A 27,253-nucleotide genomic window follows, 5' to 3' on the forward strand; every position below is an offset into this window, starting at 1 on the left:
TGACGTCACGGAGTTACTAGGTTAGGCTGCGCCCGCTGTTTGTGAATGGGCGTGATCGAAGCCGCGGCCTCCGTCACGTGATCGCGTTTTAATGTTTACATTCGAGGCGGGTGAGGGGGGAATCCTTTCGCCAGACGGGGGCCCGTTTCGGTTTCATTTCCCGGGAGGAGGAGGTGACGGGAAGGCCGGCCAGCGGCGCTCATGCTGCGGTGCAACCACTGACGAGAGGAGACAGAGGCCTGGAGGGACCGCCTTATCCGCAGCCAGTGACCAGGGCACCGCGCCGAGCAACATGGAGGAGCTGGTGGTGGAGGTGCGGGGCTCCAATGGAGCCTTCTACAAGGTGAGGCCTGCGCATCCCCGGCGGCGGATGGGGGGATGCCCGGGGGTGCAGCGGTGCAGGCCGCGGCTGGAGGAAAGGCCGCGGCTATAATGACTTGCAAACTTCCCCTCCCTCCATTCATAGAGCACAGGGAGCCATCCTGCAGCAGCATCTCCTGTCACCTCCCTGCTGATAGGTGCTGTCACCCCCAGGGTGCCTGGAGGGGGTCCTGCTGCCAGTCACCCTGACATCTGCAGCACCCTCCATCCATTCTGTCTGCTCCGGGCAAGCAGGGTGACAGCCAATATGGCCACCCACAAGGCTGGCACCCAACTCTACTGGGGTTTGGACATTAATCATTCCTCAAAAAAACAGGGATGGCGCTATATTCCAGATAATTTGGTGATGGAGCAGCACCCTTCATATGTGGTGGCTCCCTCAGGCTGGCACAGGTACGATTGTGACAAGGATGCGCAGAGCACTAGAGGCGTCTGTAAAGTTGCTGCTGGATTCAAACTTTTTTTTGTTATGTGATTATTTGTTTGAAAGAATTTTATTTGTTGACAACCCACAAATCGGGCGCCCTGGAGATTAGCGGGTAGCCTGGAGATTAGCGGGCGCCCTGGAGATTAGCGGGTAGCCTGGCAGCATCGGAACATGAGTAGCAAGAGATCAGAGGCGAGAATCGCTTCCTTTAAAGCCCAGTACATACCTGCGGCTGTTTTCAGAAGATTGGAATAGTCTTCCATTCTCCTACTGTTTCCTGTTGCCGATATTGTACAGAATGTTACCTTCCTCCCCGCTTCTAATATTTAACCCTCTGACATCTTACCGCATGCTTTCTGCTCTAGCGGGTGAGGACCAGAACTATAAAGAGATAAGTAGTGGTGCAGAGGGATGGAGATGATTGACAGCCAACCTCCCACTGTCAGATATAACTCCCATCAGATGTCCCTTGTCAATAAAACCTTATAAATATTGTATTCTATGGATTGCGCATTGTGGACCCCTTCCATTAGTAGACCAGGATGATGTGGTCCTCGCAGCAAGAAACACTTTGGACACCCCTAATCTAAAGTCTTCAGATGCCCCTTCCTACCCTGGCATAGGAGACTTATTCGCACACAGCCGACTGACGACCCTTTTCTATTGGCTCTGGAGACTTCTGTTACGAGTCAAAAAAGCTGACCTTTTCCAGGGTCTCAGTATCAAAGATATAAATCAAGATCCAAACAAATTTCACAAAGACCTTACCGGGGAACTGTGGGCCTCCCCTGTAGATGGGCATAAGGTGCCAGTCATTGTGTGAGGTGTACGTCAAAGGAGAACAGCATTTCTGGGACCATAGGATGTATCTGACCATTAGATGTGGGGTAAAGCAGAACAGATACATATGTGTAAATTGTGTTTTGTTTGGATGCTTCCACCTGATCCACAGTGGTATTCACAAAACGTCACTCTTCTTTGAAAATTAAAAACTCTGAACCATGTCAAAGAGAATTCAATCCTCTGATTTAAACCCATGATGGATTTTCCACACAAAGCTCCTAAATGTCATATATTTTGGTTATTCAATTCCCTTTCTCAATGCCGCACCCTACAGAAGACCTGAATTGCAGCAGATTTTCCACGTAGATTTGTGTATTTACAGGTCCTATAGAACGATCCAGAGATTTTTTTTTTTGTGTTTTACTGTTAAAAAGTCAATTTTAATAACACAAGTATATGACAATGAGGAGCTTCTACTAATATAACACATATGATGATGCAATAGTCCTCTCCCTGGCGACTCTTTATCTGTCACATTCTGTCCTGGTATTGGTTCTTCTAAAATAGAATTTCCACTTCTATCCATCATCAGTTGTTGCAAGTCCTTGATCCGTCCTCTGTCAGGTTAGAGATACTTCTATTTGGAGCCAGTGAGTCGGGGAACGCTCAATGGCAACGTATAAGTCATGTTGTAAAAGTAACGTAGATCATGTCACCAGGACCTAGTAATGTAGAGATGGGTTACACCTATATTACTGCAGATCTAGGCCAAAGTCCTACTCGGTTCCACGGGAAACAGATGCCCCACCTTGGAGCTGTTTTAGTCACCATATTGATTGTCAGGAAATTCTCTCAGAAACCTGAGAATAGAGATCTTAAAGAGGTAAACTCTTGTATGTATTTCCAATTTAGGCTGCGAGAAAAGATATTTAAAGATATTCACCATTTTTTATAAACAAATGTACAGAGATAAAGAGCTACTTTCCTCATCTTTTCTGGGGAATCCAGTGCCAATACTCTGGTGGACATCCTTTGCCAAAACTTGCTGGTGCTTTGGAGTTGGTTAGCCAAACTTCCGGTCCTGATGCTGGCACAAACAACCAGCACGGGACACAGGGCAGAACAGCACATAGAGGAGAGAATTAGTCATTTTAGTTTTAGAAGTAGTCCTTGTCTCCTCTGGGGCGTCTCTGCCGTTGCCTGCGCGGTGCAGTTTCCGCTGTCAGCTCCCAATGCTACACCCAGCACTAGATGACGGAGGCCAGTGACTGGTTACAGCGGAGGAGCTTGCTGCTGGGTAATGGTGGCTTTCCTTCTTTTATAACATTTCCTGCTGTTAGGTTCATCTCTTCTACTCTCGTACAGCCTCTTCTGTTTAATTTTTATTTTGCATTTGGGGGTTTTTGACTCAGTTTTATTACAATATTGCGCAGCTGAATAAGAAACTATTAGCAATTGTGGAAAACCCGTGGAGAGTGGGACGAGGGGGATGTAATCTTACAGCTTCAATAATGATAGCAATCTGCACGTTGCCCAAGTTTAGGCTGCAGAGTATTTCTCTGAAGGACACATTAGCCAAGTAGGACTCCTGTAGAGATTCACTCCGATCAGAGATCAGACAGGAGATGCTCCTCGGTTTCACCTCTCATGTCCATCTGCCGACATTATTCTTATCACTGATAAATCCTGATGAAAGATGCTTTTGGCAAGATTTTGGTTGATGACGTCCTAATGTACTGCTTGTAGTTAGTGACATAGTAAAAACATTATGTTCTTTTTCAGGTATTCGGTATGTGGAGAGGTTCTTCAATGTTATTTCTGTACTTAAAAAAGAAAGCTGCCTCTTTTTTTTTTAATGGAGAACAAGGGTGACCTTTTTTATTCCTTGTCCAACAGACCGACACAGCATGAAAAATTCTTTTTATGTTGGTTTTCTGACCCTTGAGTAAGTCCCTGTGTGTGGGGAAAAAAATGTTTTCTACTTGTCACGTTCCAGTATTGCCTGCTCAGTGGTGTAGTGAAGCCATCGTATTACAGCCTGTCTTCACTTTGCATGCGCCAGGGTTATGGCACATACACAATGAAGTCGGGGCGTGTGCAGGTCCGGGGAGGACCAGAAATGGTTCTGATCTATCAGGTAAGTATAAAAATTTTTTTATATATATATATATATATATATATATATATATATAGCACTCACAGAGGGACTTACTAAAGGGCGATTTTGGGACATTAAACCACCAATCCATAAGGACCTGTGGATGATTTAGTGTCCAAATCACCCTGACAGGTCCTCGCTCAATACGCCAGTCTTACCCCTAACTTTCTAAACATTTGACCATCATTGTTGTTACTTTTGTTGCTCATTTAAAGGAAATCTACCACTTTGAAAATGTTGTTTTAAACCAAGAATCCCTCCTGCTAGCAGAGTCCATGCTGATGCAGGATAATGTTCTTGATGATGCAATAAACCTTGTGTTTTCTCAATAAAAGAACCTTTGAAATTTAGCGAATCAGTGCCGGGTGCTCCTGTATACAGGCTGTTTCTAATCATGTACACATACTGTATTTTCTATATTCTATTCACTCCCTCCCTTCCACAGCGCGTGCGCGGTCCTTACACAGCCGGCTGCTTCTCAGTGACAAGCGCGCATGCGCTATGAAAATTAAAGAGTGAATAGAATATACAAAACGCAGTTGGCGTGCATAGTTATAAACAGCCCCAGCGCCCTATGTAAAACACCCAGGAGCAACTGGCACTAATTTACATAATTTCAAAAAGTTCTTTTATTCAGAAAACACAAGATTTATTGGATTATCGAGAACAGATCCTGCATCAGCATGGCCTCAGCTAGCAGGAGGTATGCTTGGTTTACATTTTCAAAGTGGTAGATTTCCATCGAAGAAGTTGCTCAAAGTATTGTTACCAATCTAATAGGTGGGTGTCTGGCTGCAGGGATCCCTTTTTGTATTGACTTTTGGGGCAAGTCGAGCCTGTGTCCTGCTGCTACATTCAGTAATTTGGGAGCACACGAAATTGCAGAGCAGAGACCGCCAAGTGATGTGCTTAGCAATTTGTGAGGCTCCTATAGTATTGAGTGGAGTCACAGGACATGAGCTCGACCTGGCACTTACTGACACCTCTCCATACTTATGGTTAGAATTGTGCTTGGTAATTACACTCACTTGAATCCCCCTCGTATGCTAATCCCGACGTTAAAGGGGCGTCTCCCTGTAGTGGGCCATCACTCGGTTATTGCTTACAATAACCAATGCAAAAACTCATAATATAACTCTTGGATGAACTTGCCCTTAGTGATGATCTTCTTTGACCAGTTTTATGTGTAGTCTACCATCTGTTCTGCAGTAGGTATTTGTACCCTAAGGTAATTCGCTTTGCAAGACTAAAATATAAATACAGGGTTGTTTGTTCAGTTCCACAGCTTTTATTACCTTGAAGGAAATCTGACCTCCAAATCCATCATGTTAATCCAGGGGCACTGGGACAGTGGTAATCTCCTTATATTTATCTATGGCCTTCTTTTTTTCTAACATCAACTTTTAAAATTATGCACCAGAAGGGCTTGTGGGGGCGTTACCAGAGATGCTCCATGCTATAGCTTCACAGGCTGTTTATTCCTAATTTCTTTGTAATAGGTGTATGAAGGTGTGTGAGAGCTGCCGCACTAGAGGATGTGGTTGAGGGGAAATTTGAGTAGATTTATATGGATGGTTTGATCATCAATGTCAGGATCACAATGATGTCTTTCCATATTTTGGGAGATCTATCATTATGCAGATATATAATTGCTTGCTGTATTCAATTATCCATAAAGGGTACAGAGAAGAGGAGGTCCACTTCTAGCATAGGCCAGGTGCATCATCACAAGTCTGGCAGACAGATGCTAAAGATATCGTATGACAATGAACGTCCTATGGCACTTTAGTCATGTTAGGAGGTACAGTGTGTCTCTATCGATCATAATGATGTAGTGTCCAAAGTTTTTTTTTTTTTTTTTTTTTATGCGTAATGCTGAATCTTCCATAATATAGAAGGGCATAATTGTTATCCTCTTGTCATCCCCCATAGCAGGTTGCTGGCGGCTTGTGGGCCCGGTGACCGCTTCCTTTTAAACCTGATTTCTCAATTTTTAAATTCTAAAGTTGAGCACATTGGCCTTAAACATTCCCCTTAATGATAATTAAATCTTTCTGAGTTATAAAACAAATGTTTTATTCCCAGACAGCATTTGTGTACCAACAATCTTTAGGGATATGACAAGGAGACTTCCTGCAGATCGTAGTCATGCATTCGTCTTGTGATGTCTCTACTGCAAGGCAGCCGAGGATCCTGGGAGTTGCAGTCTTTCTGCGGAATGCGCCGACCCTGTTAATCTTTGTTCCATGCCAAAAGGGTTAAATGATAAAAAAGCTGTTAAAAAAACTATATCACAACCAAAAAAATTCGAGGACCTTGGAAAATAAAAGAAGGAGCATCGGAGGTGCTCTGATTTTCATATTTTGCCTAGAATGGCCATACAGCCCCTTTAAGGATACTAGAGGCAAACTGGCTTTTCAAGTTTGATTTGTACTTTTTGCCTAATTAAGGCAAATCAATTATCCCATTGTGTTGTAGTACAATGTTACTGGAGAACTGAGTATCTCTACAGTCTCTATTTGTGCATGTCTTATACAATGTATATATGAAAGAGTCTGCACAACCTATAAGACCAGCGTTAGTGGTGGCATTTATTGGACCTGCTTTCTCAATATCTATCTCCTCTGGTTGTATTTGTGGTATTTACATTTTTACAGGTGTTTGCCCATGAAAGAAAGTTCTCAAAGTTGAATGTTTACACAATAAAGATAATTTGTAACCCCCTTTACAATTTTACTGCGTTATATTGCTGTTCACTCAGTAATGGTCAGTGTAAAATTCCAGAGTGTGGGCGGCACTAGCTGAGCAGACACTTCACGATTCCTCTAGTGCTTTGTGATGCTGTGTGCTGACAATGTGCATGAGGCCTAAGTCAGGAGGGACACTTTGCACACATGTATCGATTTATACTTGTATGATTTAAACAGACCAAATTTTTTTTTTTTTTAAGTTTGGTCAGATATCCGTCTTAGTACTATCCAACCAGGCATTTTTGTTTTCTTTTGGTAGTCCTAGTGTCATTAAAGTTGTACCAAATTTCATCAGCTCACACACTGACAGACACTGATGTCCTGCCGGCATGTACACATCACATCGGGAGGAGAACTACAAGCTACAGGCAGATACGTGTTTTTGTTTTTTTTTAAATCCATGGAAAGGGAGAGGCATGCACATCAGATCTGAATGTTGTGGAAGAGCAGAGATGTAGCAGAGCTAAGCATGTAATATGCATCTCATGGATCTCATCATCACTGATCTGTCTGATCTCTTTATGTGTCAGATACTAGAACAATGTTTAGAAGCTATATGAAAGTGTATATAAACCTGTACTCTGATAATCTAAGCACATTGTCAGCTCACAGCACAGAGGAATCATGAAGTGTCTGCTTGGAGAGTCCCCGCCCACACTCTGGAATATTACACTGACCTTCACTAATTGATGGGAGCTAAAACAGCAATAACAGAGTAAGAAAATAGCATGTGCACTATTGGTTTTCGGGGCAGTGAAAATCCATAGCAAGTTACTGTACAATACCCGAGGATGGACAACCTTATATGGTGGATGATGGTACAAGCTGAAGAAATGAATGTTATATATGCCGCATGTCAATTATTTTGTACTTTATTTCAGTTTGTTGTTTTATGTCTAGAGGCTTTATATTCCCTTGTATATTGTAGTTCCACGATGGGGTTATTTTCTATATCTCTTTACCAGAATCTCTTTGTCTCCTCTCTTCCAGGCCTTTGTGAAGGATGTACATGAGGATTCCATTACTGTTACCTTTGAAAACAAGTAAGTACCCGAGGTGACGATAACCGAGGCCAGATGTGCCGAGCACCCAGCGCATATCCTGCCTCCTGTGTTCTATATCATTACACGGCTCTGTTATATCATGATAAGTCTTCTATGCCCAGTGTTTTTCATAATCTGAATCTAATTTTTTCAATCTGAACTAGAAGTATTGTTTCATCCGTAACTTAACAAGTAGAATTAGGACTCTTCTTGTGAGGGTGCAGTCACATGTTGCGTTTGAATCACAGACGGCTCTGAAGATTTGCCTAATTTCATTGTGTTAACATGGAGTTTATGGAAACTAGTGAACTGTATGTAAACATGATGTACTGGAGTAACCCGTTCCTGCACCTGGGCGTAACAGTATGTCCTATGCGGGAATATACTTTCCACACTGGGACGTGTTATCATGTCCAGCTTCTGGCATCGGTTTGAGAACAGAGCCGGCACCAGAAGCAGCGGGTGTCAGCTGTACAACACCCGTGATCGGAGCTATCGCCGATCGCAAGTGTTAACCCATCACGTATGACCGTTGCTTAACCCCTCAAGCTTTCTGGTGGATCTGATCATCTTCAGTGCAGCATGGCCTCCCTTGTCTGACTGTAAACTTTCAATACATTAGCATTTTAAGTAGCCAATGATGTTCTTAGTACTATAAGGGGAGGACCACTGCCTGCTAGGGATGCAATGATAAATAGCCCTGTCCTCTCCTGACCCAGCTTTATTCCTTCCTTCCTTCACAATGTAATAGCACTTTTATTACTGCAGTTTCAGTATTTTGCTTAAGAGCGCAAACCCCTAAATGGCAGATCTATGGACTTGTCCATGTAAGACCCTGAACAACTTAATCATGTACCATCATCACCAGGGCTAGGCTTCCCTCCTGTATAAACCCCTATCATTGTCATTAAAATGATTGTTATTTTGTTCCGAATCATGTGCCCTCCCTGTGTGTAGAGGAAAGTATAATGCGTCCAGGCAGGGAGGGCACATTATTCTGCAGCTGACCTGGTACTTTGGAGGGTAATGACTACAAATCTAGGAACGTGTTGTTCTTTATGAGGGTAAGTACACAACTAAGTTAATGGAAATCTACCATCTAAACCAAGCATGATAAACCAGGGACACATCCTCATAGATCCAGGCCCCGTGATTGTTATCTATGGTCTCCTTCTTTCTAACATCAGCTTTTAAAATTATGCTAATGAGCCTGAAGAGCTCTGGGGGCATTACAGCCTCTTGGTGCTGAGACTTCCTGTGCTGCTGTGAGATTACATCAGGCAGAGGAAGTGCTGAGCGGGAAACCGTGTCACAGCATGGGAGACTTCGGCAACACCCACAGAGCCCTTAAGACTCTTGGCATAATATTAAGAGTCGATTTTTAGAAGGATTGAGGCCATGGATAACAAATATAAGATTACCACGGTCACAGTGATAGATCTGTAAGTGTCCCTGGTTTATCATGATGATGATTTTGAAGGTAGATTTCCTTTAACTGGCTCATAGGAGCTGTATATTTTGTGTAATATGTTCAGTTTGTGGTAAAAATTGTTATACCATTTAGTGCATGGCAAATGACAAAGGACAACTGTGATGGACTTGTATTTGCAGCTGGCAGCCAGAGCGACAGATCCCATTTCATGATGTAAGGTTCCCGCCACCTTCAGGTTACAATAAGGACATAAACGAGAGCGATGAAGTAGAGGTAAGTAGGAGCCATTGTGCTAGTTGAATGTGTGTAACTTCTGTCACCTCCCTTTCCCTGTGCTGTTCTACTGTATCCAGTCATAGATAATAAACTGTTCTCTTTTCCATTTATTCTTTTTAGTTTTTGAGGGTGAAAGGCGAAGATGATTTCATGGTAGGTTGTCAGGAATGCCAGTTCGTTGAACGGAGCATTTTCTTTTTTCCGCAGACAAGCCGTGCGCCCTGTATTGCTTTGCTGTAATGGGGCAGATTTACTAATCCTCTCTAATACCTAGGGCAGTGGTGGCTAACCTATGGCACTGGTGCCAGAGGTGGCACTCAGGGCCCTTTCTGTGGGCACTCAGGCCATCACCAGAGATGATTCCAGGTAACTTCCTGCAGTCCCAGATAGCCCAGGACTTGCTGTGCACAGAGCCATTTTAAAGCGACAGGACCACCTGGACTACAGGAGGAGTGGGAAGGTGTGGACAGATCTGGATCATCATTGTAGCTCCTGCTCCGGCCCTGACAATTCTTCCTGTTTATGGGACCCTGGAATGAAGCTACAATGATCATCCAAATTTCTTCTATTTTCTGCTTTATTGGTTTCCTCAGGGTGCTGGTATCAATGTAAGCTGGGACAGAGCAGGGAGTGTAAATCACAAATTAAATTTCTGTGTTGGCACTTTACGATAAATAAGTGGGTCTTGGTTGTAGTTTGGGCACTCGGTCTCTAAAAGGTTCGCCATCGCTGACCTAGGGCTTGTCTCATGAAACACGGACCACATGGTAACTGGATTTCATGGACCAAACTGTGCCCCGGAGATGGGACAAGCATCAATCACACTTGTATGTGCTACAAGGAGCCGGACAGCATCTCTGTAGCTCCAAAATAACGTTGCAAGCTGTTGTCTCACAGGGATGCTGAGAGTTGTAGCGTCATATTTTGCGATGATACCTGGAGTCCCATCTCTGGGGCCGGGTTTGGTGCATAAAATCCACAAAATACTGACCACATGTTGGGAATGCAGCTTATGACAGAGCAAATCTGGTGCATCTAAGCAACCTTGATGCCAGGGTCTTGGTGCAATTTTATCCTACTTCTTGAGCCACACCTCTTTTTAGCAAACCCAACCCACTTGTCAGGTAAGTTGGAAAAAACATGTGTTAAGCACCTTAAAAAATAACTAGTGGTGCACAGCATGCAGGACAGCTTCTCTACTTGTATTAAGCCATCATTTTGGCAGAATTAGCTTAGTAAATCTGCCCGCTGTTTCGCTGTGTGTACACTGTGTTGTCATCTTGTTTGGACGTAAAAAAAAAACTGCTTAAAGGGAGCCTATCAGCAGGGACCTCATTTTCACTAAAGACAGGTTGCAGAACCTCATTGCAGCTGCATTGCAAAGATTTCTTTCTGCCTTTTCTGAGCATTTGCATTACAATATAATTGTGTGTTTTAACTTCCCTCGCACCTTGACAGAATACCAGGTTTTTTTTTTGGTTTGGATGCATTAGAAAAAAATAGTGACTCTGTGTCTGTGCTGCTCACTCCTCAGCTCTCAGCCTCCACCTTTGTGCCCCTGCACAACTCCTCTTTCCTGCTCTTTTACTCACACAGGGACAGATTGCAGGCATGGCATGCTGAGCTGACATCAGGGGTGGGGGAGGAGTTGTACAGGAGCAGAAAGGTGGGGGCTGTGAGCTGAGGAGTGAGTGCAGCTCATGTATCCAAACCAAAGCAAACTCAAGGATTCGGAGCAGGATTCTGTCAGGGTGCAAGGTAAGTTTATACACATAATTATATTGTATTGCCCAAAAGCATCTCTGCAATCCAGTTGTAATGGATTTCTGCAAGCTGTCTTTAATGAAAATATGGTCCCTGGTGACAAGTTCCCTTTCAGATCTTCATTGCGATTGGTGTTTTGGGGTCAGTGTACAGTTGCTGAGACAAGACCCCTTTTTCATGGACACTCCTAGTCTTGCAGACATTTTATATGCTGTGTCTGAATTATGTTTTTGGATGGGGTATTGTATCTGCAGGTCTTTCATGTAGTTAAAGGGGTTGTCCTGCTTCAGGAAATCTTGTACATATGGCTCTGGGGGTATAAAAGTAATAGAGCTCATACTCGCCCTTTGTTTTCTGTTCAGGTGCAGTACCACCTCTTACCATCATCTTCTGTTTGTACACAGAGGCCAGTGGTGATGCAGTGACTGCAGCCACAGGCGTGCATTGTCAACTTACAACTTGTACAACCCCTTTAAGCATAATGAATAATACAATGTAAGATCAAGATATTAACACGTATCTATTATAAAATAAAATTCTGGACATCCAATCGGTGGTGACTGCTGCAACAAGATTTGTGATAACCGTTAGGTCTGAACTTACAAGTTTCCAATAGGAGGGACGGGAGAGGCGCAATGTATGGATTTCACATCCAGTTGGGCTAACAGAACACTAAATACAGGGAACCTGTCATCCGAAATTGACCTAATAAATGATTCCCAGTATGTTGTTAAGCAGTTGAAAAGCTTCTAGACCAGATTTCTTTCATGGCCCAGGTTGGTGGCATCATCAAGAAAATCAACTTTGAAGTGTGTTGTAAGTTGGATGTATAAAGTCAGGGAGGCGGAGAGTTTAACACCAAAGTCAAGCTCTCCCTGCCTCTGAACACCAACATCATGCGCCAGACTTCAGGAGATCTGGTCAAAGATGTCCCTGGATGCAAGACCGTCACTTACAGTGAATGGGGCGTTCTGAGGCAGAGAACGCCAACTTCAGTGTTAAAGGGGTATTCCAGGAATTGGCATATTTCATATACAGGTGAGTCAGTAAAATATAAGCTAATGTGTAATTAGTTGTTATTTAAAATTTGCTCCCCTTAGCAGAAAAATGCTGCTGACATTCACTGTAATGAGGAATTAAAATTCTACTGGCCCTTTTATCAGTCCGTTGATTTTCTCCGCGCGGAGCAGACACAGGACAGAAGATGGCTGCTGGTCACATGTCCACATCACATGTCCTGCACCTGCCTTGGCAGGTCATGTGATCACCACTAAGTTCGGCTGTAGTTGGTTGGTTGCAGTGCATCCAGTATGGTCAGTGTTGTGGTGATGGCAGTTACACATCATTACTATGGTAACAGAGCAAGAAAACCTGTTACATCATCACTGGGAGCAGAACGTAAGAGGGAGGAGGAGTTACTGAGAACTAAAGGATCTTGGGACTTGTAGTTTCCAGTGGCAGCCATCTTGGTGATTACTCTGCCTACTTTAGAGAGGCCATAGAATTTTGTGAATCATAAAATCAAACAATCTAAGCTCTATTTTGTGACTAATGACATTGAGTTTTGTTGTATGCATTTATTTATTGCATTATGGGTTTTTGTTTTCAATGGTCATATTTCTGGAATACCCCTTTAAGCTCTCTGCCTCCTAGACTTCACTAAACCAATTTACATCTCACTTGAAAGTAGATTATCTTTATGATGCCACCACACTACAACAATGAGAAAGAGGTCACGGTCCAGCCAAGAATCTCCAACTTCACATTTCTTTATTCAATATTTCATCATTGAAAGTTCCAAGGCATTGGGAAACGTCACCACACTACACCATGAAAGAAAGAAACACGATCTAGAAGCTGCTCAGCTGCTTGTCAACATACTGCTAGTGGTTTATTGGGTCAATTTCTGATGACAGGTTCCCTTTAAGCCCACAGTGATGGAGCCCAAAAGACACAATTGATTACACTGGAGTCATTTGGGCTTCCAGTCTTCGTCTGTGAGATGTGAACTTGGCTTCGCTCAGATTTAATGTTATTTTGAGTTCCTCCTTTTGGAGTGGATATAAATGTGTGGTTATTTAAGGCTGCATTCACACAAGTGTTGGTGAAGCTTTATTCCGGTTTTTCAGATAACGGTTAAATGGGTCTTCCCATTGCCAATGTTTGCTTCCCATCACAGAATTGGGGGGGGGGGGATATCAAATCGTGGGGAGACGATTGCCAGGTTCCAGAATATGGACATTAACATTTCAGCGGCCCTGCCATGCCGACCCAAGGCATTGGCTTGTCCTTGCATATACTGCTGATCCTCTGAAGATCTGCCCCATGTGTTCCTATTCTTTTGATATTTGTTATCTAGTTACATGCTCTGTGCAGTGTGTTGCGTGCCCTCCTGTTTAATTATGGTTGTATGGTTTTTAGTTAGGGATTTTTGTGCCATTTCCAGGCAGAAAACAATGTGCCCTTGGCTGACAGACTGCCTGAGCCAAAAAGACAGCCAGGAATTGGGATCTGCTCTATAATTTGCAGCCCGACCAATTGGCTTTCTGAGGACTGTGGGCATGAACCTAGAGAGCTAAATGGGGATGTGTGCAAATCGCTGGAAAAATGTCCCTATTATAGCTGTGCATGCAGACTTAGACCTACATTGTAAATGGATGCTATTGCAACCCTAAAGTGAACCTCTCAACAGGAATTATATTTTAACTGGCGACCCGTTCCAATAACCTTAGTGAGCGGATGGCGCACTTCACCCCGCCCCTAACTGGCTCGCCACGATACAATCGGGTTAAAAGTGGAGTGGCATGAGGTGAATGACTTCGCTGCGACTCCCTGTTATACATTTAATAGGGAGCTGTTTAGGAGCCAGAAGAGCCGAAATTCCCATCACTAGTGCACATGACAGGAAGTGGGGAGGGAGCTGGATGAGTGTGGACTATGGAGAAGAGGAGACTGACACAAGCACGCACAGGCTGCAGGCTGTTTGATTAGTGAAAAACTGAAAAGTTCCATAAGATCTCAGACACTTTACTGTCACTTTTTACTGTGTTTTTTCGTATAACTTTGGTCTATGTTTTCTATGGCAATGCTTAATTGAAGGACCCATTGCATTTGCGTACAGTGGGATCTCCCTCATGGGTCTGCTGTGCCATGAAATCATGTGTACACCACTTGTTTTTTTTTTATATTTTGCAGGGTTTTTTTTTTTTTTTTAATGATGGCTGTTTATTATTCCCACCACTACCCATTATGTTCCACAAAAAAAAAAACGTTGAGCATTTTTGAAGAGGCTTCAAACTTTTTAGAATTTATTTCTCCAACTTTAGAATTTCCAACATCAAATCCATCTCTGCTCTGGAGACTAAGCAAAGTTGGAGCACATTTAGCCTGCTGCTATATTTATGGACTGGTTTGGAGCCCTTTTAGAACAGACTTGGACATAGAGAGGTGCAAAACATTCCCGGAAAGTAAATAAGTTAGTATATAAGAAGGGTAACATGTCAATTCCAGGTTAAAAAGTCTTAAAGGAAGAAGTTTGAATGTTTGAAACAAAAGTGGATGATGTTTTCAACCTTCTATTTAACTAAAGTGTGTCCTGGCAACATCCTCTGCTAAGCAAGTATGTCCCCTGTTTGGGGGGGAATAACCTGCCAAATACTTTGAGTGATGGTTTGTCCACCGTACCTATTAGATGGGCCTCCCCTCTGCTTTCAGTGGAGAGGGGAGGGGTGAGGAGCACTCGCCCCTCCTGCACCCAGCTGAATGCTTGCCTGGGCTACAGCAATCCACACATGGCAGACCTGGAATATACAGCATTGTCCCATAGCTGGTTTATACAACACAACCAATATATTGAATCAGAAAAGAAAAAAAGAGAAGTCTTAAATCCAAAAGTACAAGACTTTTTTATTTTCCACACAATTAAATGGCAAAACAACAGAAACAAACATTTAAAAGTTAACAATGTATGCCGTATGATGACAAAGGCATGTGATTATACGGCATACATTGTTAACATTTAAATGTTTGTTTCTGTTGTTTTGCCATTTAATTGTATGGAAAATAAAATCTATAAGTCTTGTACTTTTTGATTTAAGACTTCTCTTTTTTTTCTCTTCTGATTCAATATATTGGTTGTGTTGTATAAATATAGCGGGGGGTCTCTTCAACACTGTACTTTATGCCCTTACCCCTAGTCTAGTTTTCTTTTTGGGTCATCCATAGCTGGTATATGTGGAAGCCTTTTGTAAAGCCCAATTCACACATTCTGTACTGTACAAATTTGTCACCAGTAGTTAGTCAGTCAATGGTTAGTGAGTCATTGGACAGCAAAATTCCCTCAAGAACTTCAATTACCCCATATTAGAAAAAAACTATGTAATTGTATAGAACCTGGCTGGTTCATACGCTGAAGGCCATACCTTTTGTAGTTGAATGGGACAAAGTTTCCGTACGTAAAGGGGTTGCCCATTTTCAGTTTGTGTAATGAAATGTTCTAAAATTTCTAACACCTGTGTGACATCACATGACCACGGATAGAACGAGCTGTGCACCTGTGTGACATCGCATGACCAGAGAGAGATCGAGCCATGTACCTTTGTTGACATCACATGACCAGAGATATAATGAGCTATGCACCTGTGTGATATTACATGACCAGAGATATAATGAGCTGTGCACCTGTATGATATCACATGGACATGGATATAATGAGCTGTGCACCTGTGTGACATTACATGACCAGTGATATAACGAGCCGTGCACCTGTGTGACATCACATGACCAGCAATAGAACGAGCCATGTACCTTTGTCGACATCACATGACCAGTGATATAATGAGCCGTGCACCTGTGTGACATCACATGACCAGCAATAGAACGAGCCATGTACCTGTGTGACATCACATGACCAGTGATATAATGAGCGTGCACCTTTGTGACATCCCATAACCAGGTTCCAGTTTTTATGCACAGGAAGTAAACAATTAGGCTTTCTATATTCTATAGAATGACAGCAAGCAGAGCTATAGAAAACCACAATGAAGTTATACAGAAAGTAATTGGAAAATTGTATAATTTCTAATTACACAAACTATATCAATAATTAAATAAGGGGGGCACAACCCCTTTAAGATGCCTAATTTTGGGGGGGAAGCCTTAGAATAGACATAAAATTCTAGATAACCCTGAAATATGAGTTTGATCTTTCGTGCTTCGTATACAATGTGTTGTATGATTTGTACATGTATGTGATACACATTCTTATTTTATATGCAGATTAGTTGCATCTTTGTTTCCAGGAAGACATCTCGTGTATATGAAAGTTACATTCTACACTTGAGATGTGATGTGTTGACCAAAGATTCCCCTGATTTAATATCTCTTCAATATGTTTTCCAGGTTTATTCCAGAGCAAATGAGAAAGAGCCATGCTGCTGGTGGCTTGCTAAAGTTAGAATGATAAAGGGTGAGGTAGGAATATGTCTCTGTTTTCTCATGGCTTGCGGATAAGAGGGGGTGGGGGGAGGATTTGCTCTCCGAGTACCCGGAGAAGAGTAATAATATCAAAATCTTCTGTTCTTGTTTTTCTTCTGGTCTAGTTTTATGTAATAGAATACGCGGCTTGTGACGCCACCTACAATGAGATTGTCACCATAGAAAGGCTGCGCTCTGTAAACCCTAACAAGCCAGCAACGAAAAACACCTTCCACAAAGTGAAGCTGGACGTTCCGGAAGACTTGCGGCAAATGTAAGGATTTTAAAAAACGAAGCTGCATCAGCTTACAGTCAAAAACAAAAACTTCCTTCCCTCCCCCACTCAAGTTGACCCGCACCGCCGCCCCTCACTTTAGTGCCCATTTGTATACAGAGGCAGATGCTCCTGTCTGGTTTGTTCCCCTTTCCCTATATAGCAGCGTATCTAATGCTATATCAGGTGTGTGGCATTGGACGGATAGGAGTGAGCAGGGAGCAGGCAAGGTCCTAAACAATCTGGGTGGCTGAGTGCCAAAAAACGCCTTGAAGGTTTACAGCCCAGTCTTAATGAATCCCCAGCCTCCCCATAATGATTTATGAAGTATATTTTCAATGGCAGTGTATGTAATCTGTATATTCCTGGTACTTAATTGTGATTTTCTTGCTTCTAGGTGTGCAAAGGAATCTGCTCACAAAGACTTCAAAAAGGCGGTGGGAGCATTTTCAGTAACATACGATGCAGAAAATGCCCAACTTGTCATCCTGGTAAGTATTGTCATTACACTACACTACCAGATGCAAGAAATGTGCTCTGTGTGTTGTGCCTTTTGTGCCTGCTGCATTGTTCTGTTATTCAAATTGAATTTTGTCCACAGTTGGATAGTAGTTTCTTTAATATTTTGGCAATCATCTACCTAAATCTACCATCAAAATCAAGCATGATAAAACAGGGGCACATACTCTTAGACCCATGCAACATGACTCTGGTAATCTTCTTATATTTGTTATCCTTGGTCACCTTCCTTCTCAAATAACTTTTCTTATGAGTCTGAAGGGTTCCAGGAGCTTTACTATAGCCCCTACGTGCTGCAGATTCACAGGCTGTTACAATGAGCAGAGCATGAGGGGAGATCTGCTCTGCTCATTATAATAGCACGTAAAGCTGCAGCACCGAGGTGCTGTGTTGATGCACATCAGAGCCGTTGAGGCTTATTTGCATAATTATAAAATTTGATTTGAGAATAAAGGATTTCATGGATAACAAATATAGAAAGATTATCACAGTCACAGTGCCTGGATCTAGGAGTAAGTGTCCCTGGTTTGTCATGCTTGATTTTGATGGTAGATTTACTTTAAAGTGAACCTGTGATGCAAATTCACTTTAAATAAATACTTCATTTAAAAACTATGATCAAAAAGCAATTGCCCTTATCAAATAACACTGCGTGAGTCCAATAAGGCCCTGCATGTTCAGTGGTTACTGCATTGCCTTGCCTCTTTGTTCCTAATTGACAGGTCTTCTGCTGCTGTCATTGGCCACTTCATGTGATGTGACCAGGGTGACTACTCTAAGATCCTGTTACATCTGCAACTTCCACCCCATGTATGTATCCGATTACATATAATTACAGTAGCCTCCATGGAGTAGAATAAAGAAGGGAGGAGTAGAAGTCCATGGATGCATGCTGTGATCATGACATGATACCACCACATGATCAGATACGTACATGGGGTAGAAGTTGCAAACCTAACTGCTTAGAGGCGGTATGGGAAGGAGTAGATGGGAGGGATATGCCGAGCAGGACACGCCTCTCTAATGCCAGGTATATAAGATAAAGTTGATTCATCTGGATCTAAGGGAAACAATTTTCACCTAAAAGAAGGTTTTCAGTTACTTAATAGGGGTCTATGGGAACCTTTCCCTAGCTGTATTTATGAAAATGTGGTGGCAGATTCTACCTGAAGCTTAACAGATAAGTTACAGATTGCCGAGGGTGCAACTGCTGATCCAGAGACTGCGGTGAATTGAGCAGAAATGAGTGATGGGTTTACTCCCATTCCCACGAATACAAGTGCACACACAATAGAAATCCCTATACTACGGCCGTGTTCACACCAGCACTTGTCCTTTCCATTCTGCAGTTATGAAGCGAATACTGATTCACGCTTTGGCTGGCGCAGAGTCCCACTTATTAATTCTCACATTGCCTCCTTTATCTCTCTCTGATGATTGTACTTTTTCTCTACATGGACAATTCCTAGTATAAATCCCAGCTGTGTACAATATAGACAGGTTTTATTGGTTTAAAACTTTAAAGCCTCACATCTACTTTATTAAATGTTTCAATAAGTAAAAATCTGAGACAAGTGCAGTTTTATTACATTGTTTTATATACTGTTGGCTTCGCTTTTCCTTCTTTCAGTCTGTCAATGAAGTTACCATCAAAAGGGCGAACATGCTGAGCGACATGCATTTCCGAAGCCTCCGGACAAAATTGTCTCTAATGTTGAGGAATGAAGAAGCCAGCAAGCAACTTGAAGTATGTAGCTGTATAGCCCCTCCGCTTTATAAGATGTCATTCACCTGACCAAACCAGAACAGGGCAGAGTTACTGGATGTCAGGATGTGATTGCACAGATCAGCTTGTGGCCAGCATGAGGAATACATGATGTGTTTGTCTTTCTGCAGAGTTCCCGGCAGCTAGCATCCAGGTTCCATGAGCAATTTGTTGTACGAGAAGATCTGATGGGTTTAGCGATCGGCACTCATGGTGCAAATATACAACAAGCTAGGAAAGTTCCAGGAGTGACTGCTATAGATTTGGATGAAGATACGTGTACATTTCATATTTATGGTGAGGTACGTGTTACCCTACTGGGAATGGCGGTCATATCCCAGCTGTCACATACATGTATGTAGCATTGCCAAAAGTTTACATGCAGTATATAAAAGACATATATATATATATATATATATATATATATATATATATATATATATATATATATTGCAACTTTATATAACTCAAAATGATTCACTTACTTAGGACCAGGACGCTGTAAAGAAAGCAAGGACATACCTAGAATTTGCTGAAGACGTAATCCAAGTTCCTCGAAATTTAGTAGGTATGTAAATTTGGTTAGTTTAAGGGAATTATATACGCACGGCTACGTTTATACACTCAGGAAGATCTTTTAGCTCTTCAACGCCAGTTTCTGGCATAGAAGAGCTGAAATAATTGCAATTACCTGCACACTGCAAGAAATTGCAATCATATTTGCAGCTACGCCACCTCCACACCATGTGGGCCTGGCACAGGGTGAACTTTCGTTTGCAGGTTTTTCCGTAAAACTATGCAAGGTCCGACCTGACGTAGTTGTGCCGATTGTTGCCGTCACCTGACAGATGCATCAAGAAGCCTAAGCCTCTTGCTGTATCCAGCGGGCCAGGGGTGGCGTGGTCTCTATCGTACAACGTGCTCCGGCGTATGAGAAGTCTCCCCCACACTCTCTTTTTCTTGCTAAAAAGTGCATTTTAGGATCTAAAAAATACAGTGATTTTTACAGCAAAGAGCTGACTGTGGCCTTTGCCATTACATAACATGACACATAACGTTTTATAGTCCAGTATCCAGAACATGGCGGTTTTGCCTGTAATCGGCTCTTCATTCTGCTTCATTTATATGCAACATTCAATTATTGTAGACCACAGGATGGCGGACTGCAGCCACCAGGATCAAATTGTTCTTTTAATAGGGAACAAATAATTGAACATTATGGTTACTGATGATCTTTATGATCTTTTATATTTTGTCAAATTTTTTTTTTTTTTTTTTTATACAGGAAAGGTCATTGGGAAGAACGGAAAACTCATTCAGGAAATTGTGGATAAATCTGGAGTTGTTAGAGTTAGGATTGAAGCTGAAAACGATAAAAATATTTCCCAAGAGGAGGTATACATTTCCTTTTATTTGATCTTTGGCTTTCTGTTCTTTTTCATTGCAGATTTATGTGATATTTGATCTCAGTGTTTCATCTATAGACAAGATTTCTGGCTTGTATAACCCATTGGCTGCCAATTTTTTTTTTTTATGATGTTTGTATGGACAAACATGTTTGTATGAAAAACACAGGGCAAAATTGTTTGAAAAACAAAGCTTTCTTCCTAAGGCAGCTCCTCTCCAGACTATGGGTATTGAAGCTAAGCTCCATTCGTCTCTATATAGCTAAGCTGAAATACCAGCACAATCCATGGTCAGATGTGTCGCTGTTCTTAGTAGAAATGTATTCAACCTTCTGGACAACCCCTTTAAGAGCTACCTCTTGTATTGACTCACAGAATAAAGAAGTTGTGATGTTCTTACAGCAAAGCGAAACTCTAAATGCCAAAAAATAATTTGGAATAATAATAATTTGGCTCATGGGATGCAATGTGGTCATTACGGTCAGTCAAGGGTTAAATGGGAGGAGGAGTTAACTTTGTTTATTTTCTTTATTTACTGATGGGATAGGAAATCATACAGTTTACAAGGGTCACATGACTGACACTTCTAACCCTTTCTAAGGGGAGTATTGCTATAGACTAATTTACGGCTGTACCGTTTTTATCTTCTAGACAGGGGCCTACTGCACCAGTATGAGAAAGGTATGTGCGCAGAACTTTACATACATGTATGTTTGAAAACTGTATGATTTCCTATTCTATAGATAAATGCATTAAAAAAAAAAAAATCAATAAACCAAGGCATTTGGCATTTTTACAGCTCAGCAGCGCCGCTCCTGTGCGTGGGTGGTGGCTGGCATTACAGATTTACTAGAAACACATTGTGTATCATGTGTACAGGATAATATTCAGAAAACATATTAAAATTGTCATGATCTACTTTTAGGGGATGGTTCCCTTTGTGTTTGTGGGCACAAAAGACAGTATCACCAATGCGACCGTTCTTCTGGACTACCACCTTAACTATCTGAAGGTAACTTTGTCAGATTTAGGGTCTTATTACATTCTAATATTCATTTGCTTTTAATATCGTAGTTATTTTAAGGCTTTTAAATGCGAGAACACAGGCTGGCGCCAGCGCAGTCTCGGGTCCTAAGCCGGAGCTACTGCGCATGCACAGAAACCTGATTTGCAGACAAGTAGCTGTGCGCTGTAGCTGGATTAGTAGGTGGAACGCAAGAGGCTACTGAGGCGTTTTTTCCCATTATCAATTAAGATAATTGAGGGGGGGGGGGCTGTCAAAAATGGATGCGTTTTCAAGAAAGGCTTCCCTTTTCAAAAACTGCATAGGTTTTTTAACAGACTGCTTAAAAACTGCGTAAAAAACGGGTTCAAAACACCACGTGTGCCACCACCCTAAGGTGGTAGGTTTCCTTTAATATAGATTTACCAGTGATTGACCAAAACAGATGTCATCAGAAAATGACCATATTTCATACCCTGCTAGGAAGTGGACCAACTTCGTCTGGAACGGCTGCAGATTGATGAACAGCTCCGACAAATTGGCGCCAGCTCGAGGCCTCCACCAAATCGCCCTGACAAAGACAAGGGTTATTTGAGTGAAGACTGCAGCGGAATAGGACGAGGAAGCCGACCTTATAACAACAGGGGACGCAACAGGAGGGGAACTGGTTATGCATCGGGTAAGTCAGTAAGCACGTGTAGTACAGTGATCTGAATAATAATGTGTACCTTTACCATATGGTGGAGCTCCAACACATTGTTGCGGGCCAATTTGTCATTGGTGTGTGAGGTCCACTCACATGCCAGTGACAGTAAAAATGTTTGTGTGTATGTAACCTAAGGAAGAGCACTGCATCCTTTTCTTTGGCCCTGTTCCTCGGTCACATGGTCTCTTAGTCCCATCCCATCCAACTTGTCTAAGTGCTGTAGCGTCAACAGTTAGACATATGGATATTGATGACCTACCCGATGGACAGCAGTTAACTCCCAGAAAGCCCCTTTAAATGAGACCACAAAACATTTTGTTGCAGGTACAAATTCAGAGGCATCGAATGCTTCAGAGACCGAGTCTGACCACCGAGATGAACTAAGTGATTGGTCCTTGGCACCCGCTGAAGATGAGCGTGATAATTATATCCGGAGGGGCGATGGGAGAAGGCGTGGTGGAGCACGAGGTCAAGGACTGAGGGGACGTGGGGGATTCAAAGGTAATATTTTTACTAACCGCATCCAGTCTTCTAATATTCCCACTATTAACCACTACTTGAATAAAGTGACATATTGGGCGACATGTATTATCCTATCTGCACAAAAATAATGCTGGGATTTTACTTACAGTCCATGTAAGATTTTGGCGCACATCTGAATTTTATGGCGCACGACTGATTAGTTCCGTCTACCCATTAATTACTTACAGCCGAGCACCATTTTAATACATCGGGCTGTGCTTTCAGGTGACTGATCTCCAATGCCAAAAGTGGTGCTTGCGCCAGAATTGGTAGACCCCCCCTCCTATTGTGTTATGAGAACTTTTGGACTTTGTACGATCAAGTGTTTGTGAGCTTAATGATCTCTGCATTTAAAAAGTTTCCATAAAATATTAAACCCCTTTACACCCTCTCTGGGACTTTTACGCATGTTATGAGAATGTTGCTCTGCTTGTTCTAGCAAATGACGACCAGTCTCGAATGGACAACAGACAACGCAATTCCAGGGAGCCTAAAACGAGGACAGCAGATGGCTCGCTCCAGGTATGTCAGTGTTATTTTATCAGTATTTATTTGTTTTTGGATATCTAGCAGAATCTGTTTTATTTAGTTTGTTCTAAATTTCATTAAGGCTGCATTCACACTACCGCAAGGGGGACTTATACACTGCCGGCGTATATACGGCCGATATACGCCCCACATAGACGGCAATGGGCATGCGGCACCGTACCGCTCCATACCCCGTGAAAAAATAGGACATGTCCTATTTTTTCAGGGCATATGGTGCCGTGCGCCATGTATCCCTATGGAGAGGGGCGGGGGTGAGCAGCGTGGGCACCGGTCGTGTGAATCCAGCCTAAGGTAGTAGTGCACACTTGGCATTTACTGCTCAGATTCCATTTAGTTGAATCCAATGGGAGGGATTTATCATAAGGCGGCGTATGATGAAATCCGCACCACCAGATACATTAAGAGGCTGCCGCTTTCCCCACTCCTATACTAGCTGCGCTCCCTTCACCTGCTTTCTGCTGGCAAACGGAGGCCATATTGGCCTATGCGGATGGTTGCCAATGTATGGCATCCATCCCCGGCCTCCGCTAAGCCTATACTGTCGATGTTTCTATAAAGATGCAGCTGTCCATTTACATCACTCCTCCTCTCACTTCCGTGAGGGAGTAGCCGAGCAGGAGGACTTATCCCACTGTTGGAGCATACAGTGGGGTAAAAAGCTTACCTCGTTTGCAAGGATAAGGCAGATGGCAAAAAATTGGGTATGAACATAGCCTTAAAAAGTGCCTTTATTTTCTAAACACCAGCAAAAAACATTACAAAAGGACATTTTTTCAACATTTTAGAGAAATAACCTTAACGGAGAACAAAATTAAATGACGGAAAACCCCGTTGATCCAGCTTGAGACTACGTATAGAATCTGAGTAATACATTTTAATGCGTGACCGCTCTTTTTTTTTTTTTTTTTTTTTTTTCAGATTCGTATTGACTGCAATAATGAGAGAAGTGTACATACTAAAAGCTTGCAGAACACGCCCATCGAGGGCAACCGACTCCGCACTGGCAAGGACCGTATTCAGAAGAAAGAGAAGTCGGAGGCAGTGGACGGGCAGCAGATGGTGGTTAACGGCGTACCGTAACTTAACATGTCTCCTGTCAACCCTTCACACACTAAGCAAATTCTAAGATTCATCCTATTTCACGTAATAGAAGCCTGTTAGGCCAAAGACAAATAGGCGAGAAGACATGGGGCATGAAACAAAGCGTTCCTGTTAGCCTTATTTTGTTTAGTATTGGCTTAAAAAAAACAGTTTTCAAAAGTCAGACAATGGAAACCTATTTGCATTATCAAAAAAAAAAAAAAACCTACTGAGGCTTTCAAGTACATATTGCACTTGACTTAAAAAACTAAAAAAAAAAAAAATAATAAAAAAAAAAGTATTTTTTGTTTAAAAGAGAAAATAAATGAAAAAATACTAAGCTGTGTGTTGGCATAATTGTGTTCAGTTGCACTATTGTCAGGCAGCTGAGTGGTAGATGACATGAACACTGCATCTATTCAGCCGGGCTCATGTTTCCACTTATGCAGTATGTCTTACGTCATTCCTTCACCCTCCAGTTCATTGGACAATATCTTAGTGGGACCTAATAATTGTGCAACGTAATGTCATTTCTTATTTGGTTAACAAAAAAAAAAAAAAAAACCCTGGCGAAAAAAAAAAAAAAAGTTGTATGATCTGTGCCTTTTTTATATCTCAACCTGTACGGCTAGTGTTTGAATGCAGAAGTCATGGGAGACGATGTAAGTGTAATATATATGTAGCAAATCCTTTAAACCCAATAGAACTCTTAAGATGAGTGCATGCTCTCCACACATACCTAGACGTAAGCCTCAGAAGCAAAAAGTTTGACATTTTTGGGTTTGCACTGATTATGGTCATGCCAGGGACCCGATTTCTTCATAGGCAGAATAGTTGGGACCATTTTTTTATGATATTAGTAATGATTTAGCTTCAGAGTGTCACAGAATTGTGTCCAATGGATGAGTGAGACTTGTTTAGTGTCTGGACTTTCAATATCCTTTTTATTTTATTATTATTATTTTTTTTTTAAGACTCCCTGTTCCTGTGCAGGAAGGATATGTAAATGCTTGTATACACCTGAAGACCTTATGATCATGTTGTTTAATGAACCCCCCTTATGTGTAAAGTCCATCAGCAGTTTAGACCCCTCATAACCGATGATGATGCTAAGGGTGAGGCTACCTACACACAAACGCACCATAGATCCGTGGTCCGTTGTTTGCGCTACTTGTGTCGCTCACGTTTCACTGTCCAAAATGATGAAAAAAAGACTGTCCAAGCTGAAATTATGGGCAAGAATAGGACTTGCTCCATAATTTGTGGCTTGGGCAGGCGGCTCACACTTTTATGTGAGCCCATTTAAAAGATTTTGTCCAGTATATGAGCAAAAAATAAAAAAGGGAGAATCCAAGCGCACATCTATCATGTAGTATATCGGAATCAGTCGCTTATATAGACAGAACGTTGTACAGGTGTGTTCTCACCTTGTTTGGTCAGGAGACTGTAGCAAGGGGCAGCCCATGGAGATCCTTGTCCCAGTAATCCTCGGGGGAGGTAGGTACAGCAGGGGATGCAAGTCTAAAAACTTGACTACCTTTTAAAACCTTCTACTTTAAGGTGCTCCTCCTTATATTAAGTTCTTTTTATTGATGACCTTGATTTTGAACAGAAATGTAACTATAGGCACATAGATGAACCTAACTTTATATCCTAGACGCATTTTGAGACCATACCGAGCTCTTCATTTGCTATCAGCCCGGGTTTGGGCTCGAAACGCGTCTTGGGTGTAACGTTTTAAGTTGCCTATAGAGAACTTGTTTTGTTTTTTTTTTTTGTTTTTTTAAATGAACCTTAGCAATACAAAAACTTTTAATATAAGGAGGAAATCCTTGAAGTGGAATGTTTTGAAAGAAGCTGTTGCCATCGGTTGCCTCAGCAGGACAAAACAATCCATTATTGTGCAGGAAGCCTTAGGGAGTAGATCATTGTGGACTTTCATGGAGTACTTAGAGGTCCATATCTTAATGCTTCTTGGAATTGTGATCCGTGTGCCCCAAAAGCAGAGCGGGAAGGTGCAGAGAGCTCCAGGCACTGCACATGTCAGGGCTGCCTCCCGGGCATCATGATGCGGGGGCAATAGATGTGGTAGAGTCTGTGACCATGCTTCATGTTATGTTTCCTCTGCCCTCCCATCATGAAGGATCCAAACTGCTGACTTGACTCCGTTCAAGATGTCTATTGACAATACAGCTGTAGCTTTCATCTTAGTTTGTCACGTACATTTCTTTATCGCCTCTGAATTGACAGCATGTACTTAATAAGCCCTAAAGATAAGCCTTGCTTTCTCCTCTTCTACCTGAAAGGGATTTTCATGTAGTTCCCCATCTTCCTGCATACACAATGGCATCTTGCTGCACTTAATTTAACAGATCTAAAAAAAAAAAAAAAAAATTAAGGAATTGCCAAACACTAATTTTAGTTATTTATTTTTTGTTGTTTTGGAATGTATAGTATTTGGAAACTGAATGATTTGGTACATTGCACACATCATCTCTACGCTGGTTTGGTTTAAAATACTGTAGATAACTAACCAAGGTAGTCTAACCTTGTCAAATGGCCACAAGGCGTTCTCCTCTGTACATAATAGCTACAATATATTGGACTTTATGTTGACATTTGTTTGGTTATAGTGCAATATATTTTGTATGCAAGCAGTTTCAATAAAGTTTGATCTTCCTCTGCTAACTGCATCGGGTTGACTGTTCAGAATTAAAGAATTGAAGCCCCTTCTTTTTTTTTTTTTTTCCGCCCCCAGTGTTCCTTTTGTTTTAGGGTATGTTCACACAACGCTAGTATGCTGCAGATTTGTTATTTGGCTATTATAGTGTATTGCAAAGTGAAAGGGATGTCAAGAGTTCCCATTGGAAAGTCTACTATATATATTTCCAGTAGAATCCATGGAAGAACTCTATGAAATCCATAGTGCAAAGTACTATA

At 42.1% G+C, this 27,253-nt stretch overlaps 1 protein-coding gene across 4 annotated transcripts; it reads left to right on the forward strand.

Annotated features, from left to right (window-relative positions):
- On the forward strand, positions 1 to 27,001 carry FMR1 (fragile X messenger ribonucleoprotein 1). Of its 4 annotated transcripts, XM_072124372.1 has the most exons (17): positions 3 to 343; positions 7,490 to 7,542; positions 9,154 to 9,247; positions 9,371 to 9,403; positions 16,415 to 16,486; positions 16,615 to 16,763; positions 17,161 to 17,254; positions 18,913 to 19,029; positions 19,179 to 19,349; positions 19,537 to 19,615; positions 20,333 to 20,442; positions 21,105 to 21,134; positions 21,379 to 21,465; positions 21,940 to 22,135; positions 22,487 to 22,663; positions 23,124 to 23,206; positions 24,152 to 27,001. In XM_072124372.1, the coding sequence occupies exons 1-17, from the start codon at positions 92 to 94 to the stop codon at positions 24,311 to 24,313; spliced, it is 1,959 nt and encodes a 652-aa protein (XP_071980473.1). In that variant the 5' UTR covers positions 3 to 91; the 3' UTR covers positions 24,314 to 27,001. The 4 variants fall into 4 exon arrangements, with proteins under 4 accessions (XP_071980477.1, XP_071980474.1, XP_071980475.1 ...); XM_072124373.1 differs by lacking the exon at positions 21,105 to 21,134 and having other exon boundaries at positions 2 to 343; XM_072124374.1 differs by lacking the exon at positions 9,371 to 9,403 and having other exon boundaries at positions 2 to 343.
- Positions 27,002 to 27,253: the final 252 nt, after the last annotated feature.

This window comes from Engystomops pustulosus, chromosome 9 (assembly GCF_040894005.1).
Source record: "Engystomops pustulosus chromosome 9, aEngPut4.maternal, whole genome shotgun sequence".
Lineage (NCBI taxonomy): Eukaryota > Metazoa > Chordata > Amphibia > Anura > Leptodactylidae > Engystomops > Engystomops pustulosus.

Excerpts from the sequence above, each read along its gene's own strand:
- FMR1 (XM_072124372.1), top strand. The coding sequence starts at position 92 with ATGTTTACATTCGAGGCGGGTGAGGGGGGAATCCTTTCGCCAGACGGG. Across the intron at positions 21,135-21,378 it reads ACTGCACCAGTATGAGAAAG|GGGATGGTTCCCTTTGTGTT; the intron begins GTATGTGCGCAG and ends ATCTACTTTTAG. Across the intron at positions 23,207-24,151 it reads CAGCAGATGGCTCGCTCCAG|ATTCGTATTGACTGCAATAA; the intron begins GTATGTCAGTGT and ends TTTTTTTTTCAG.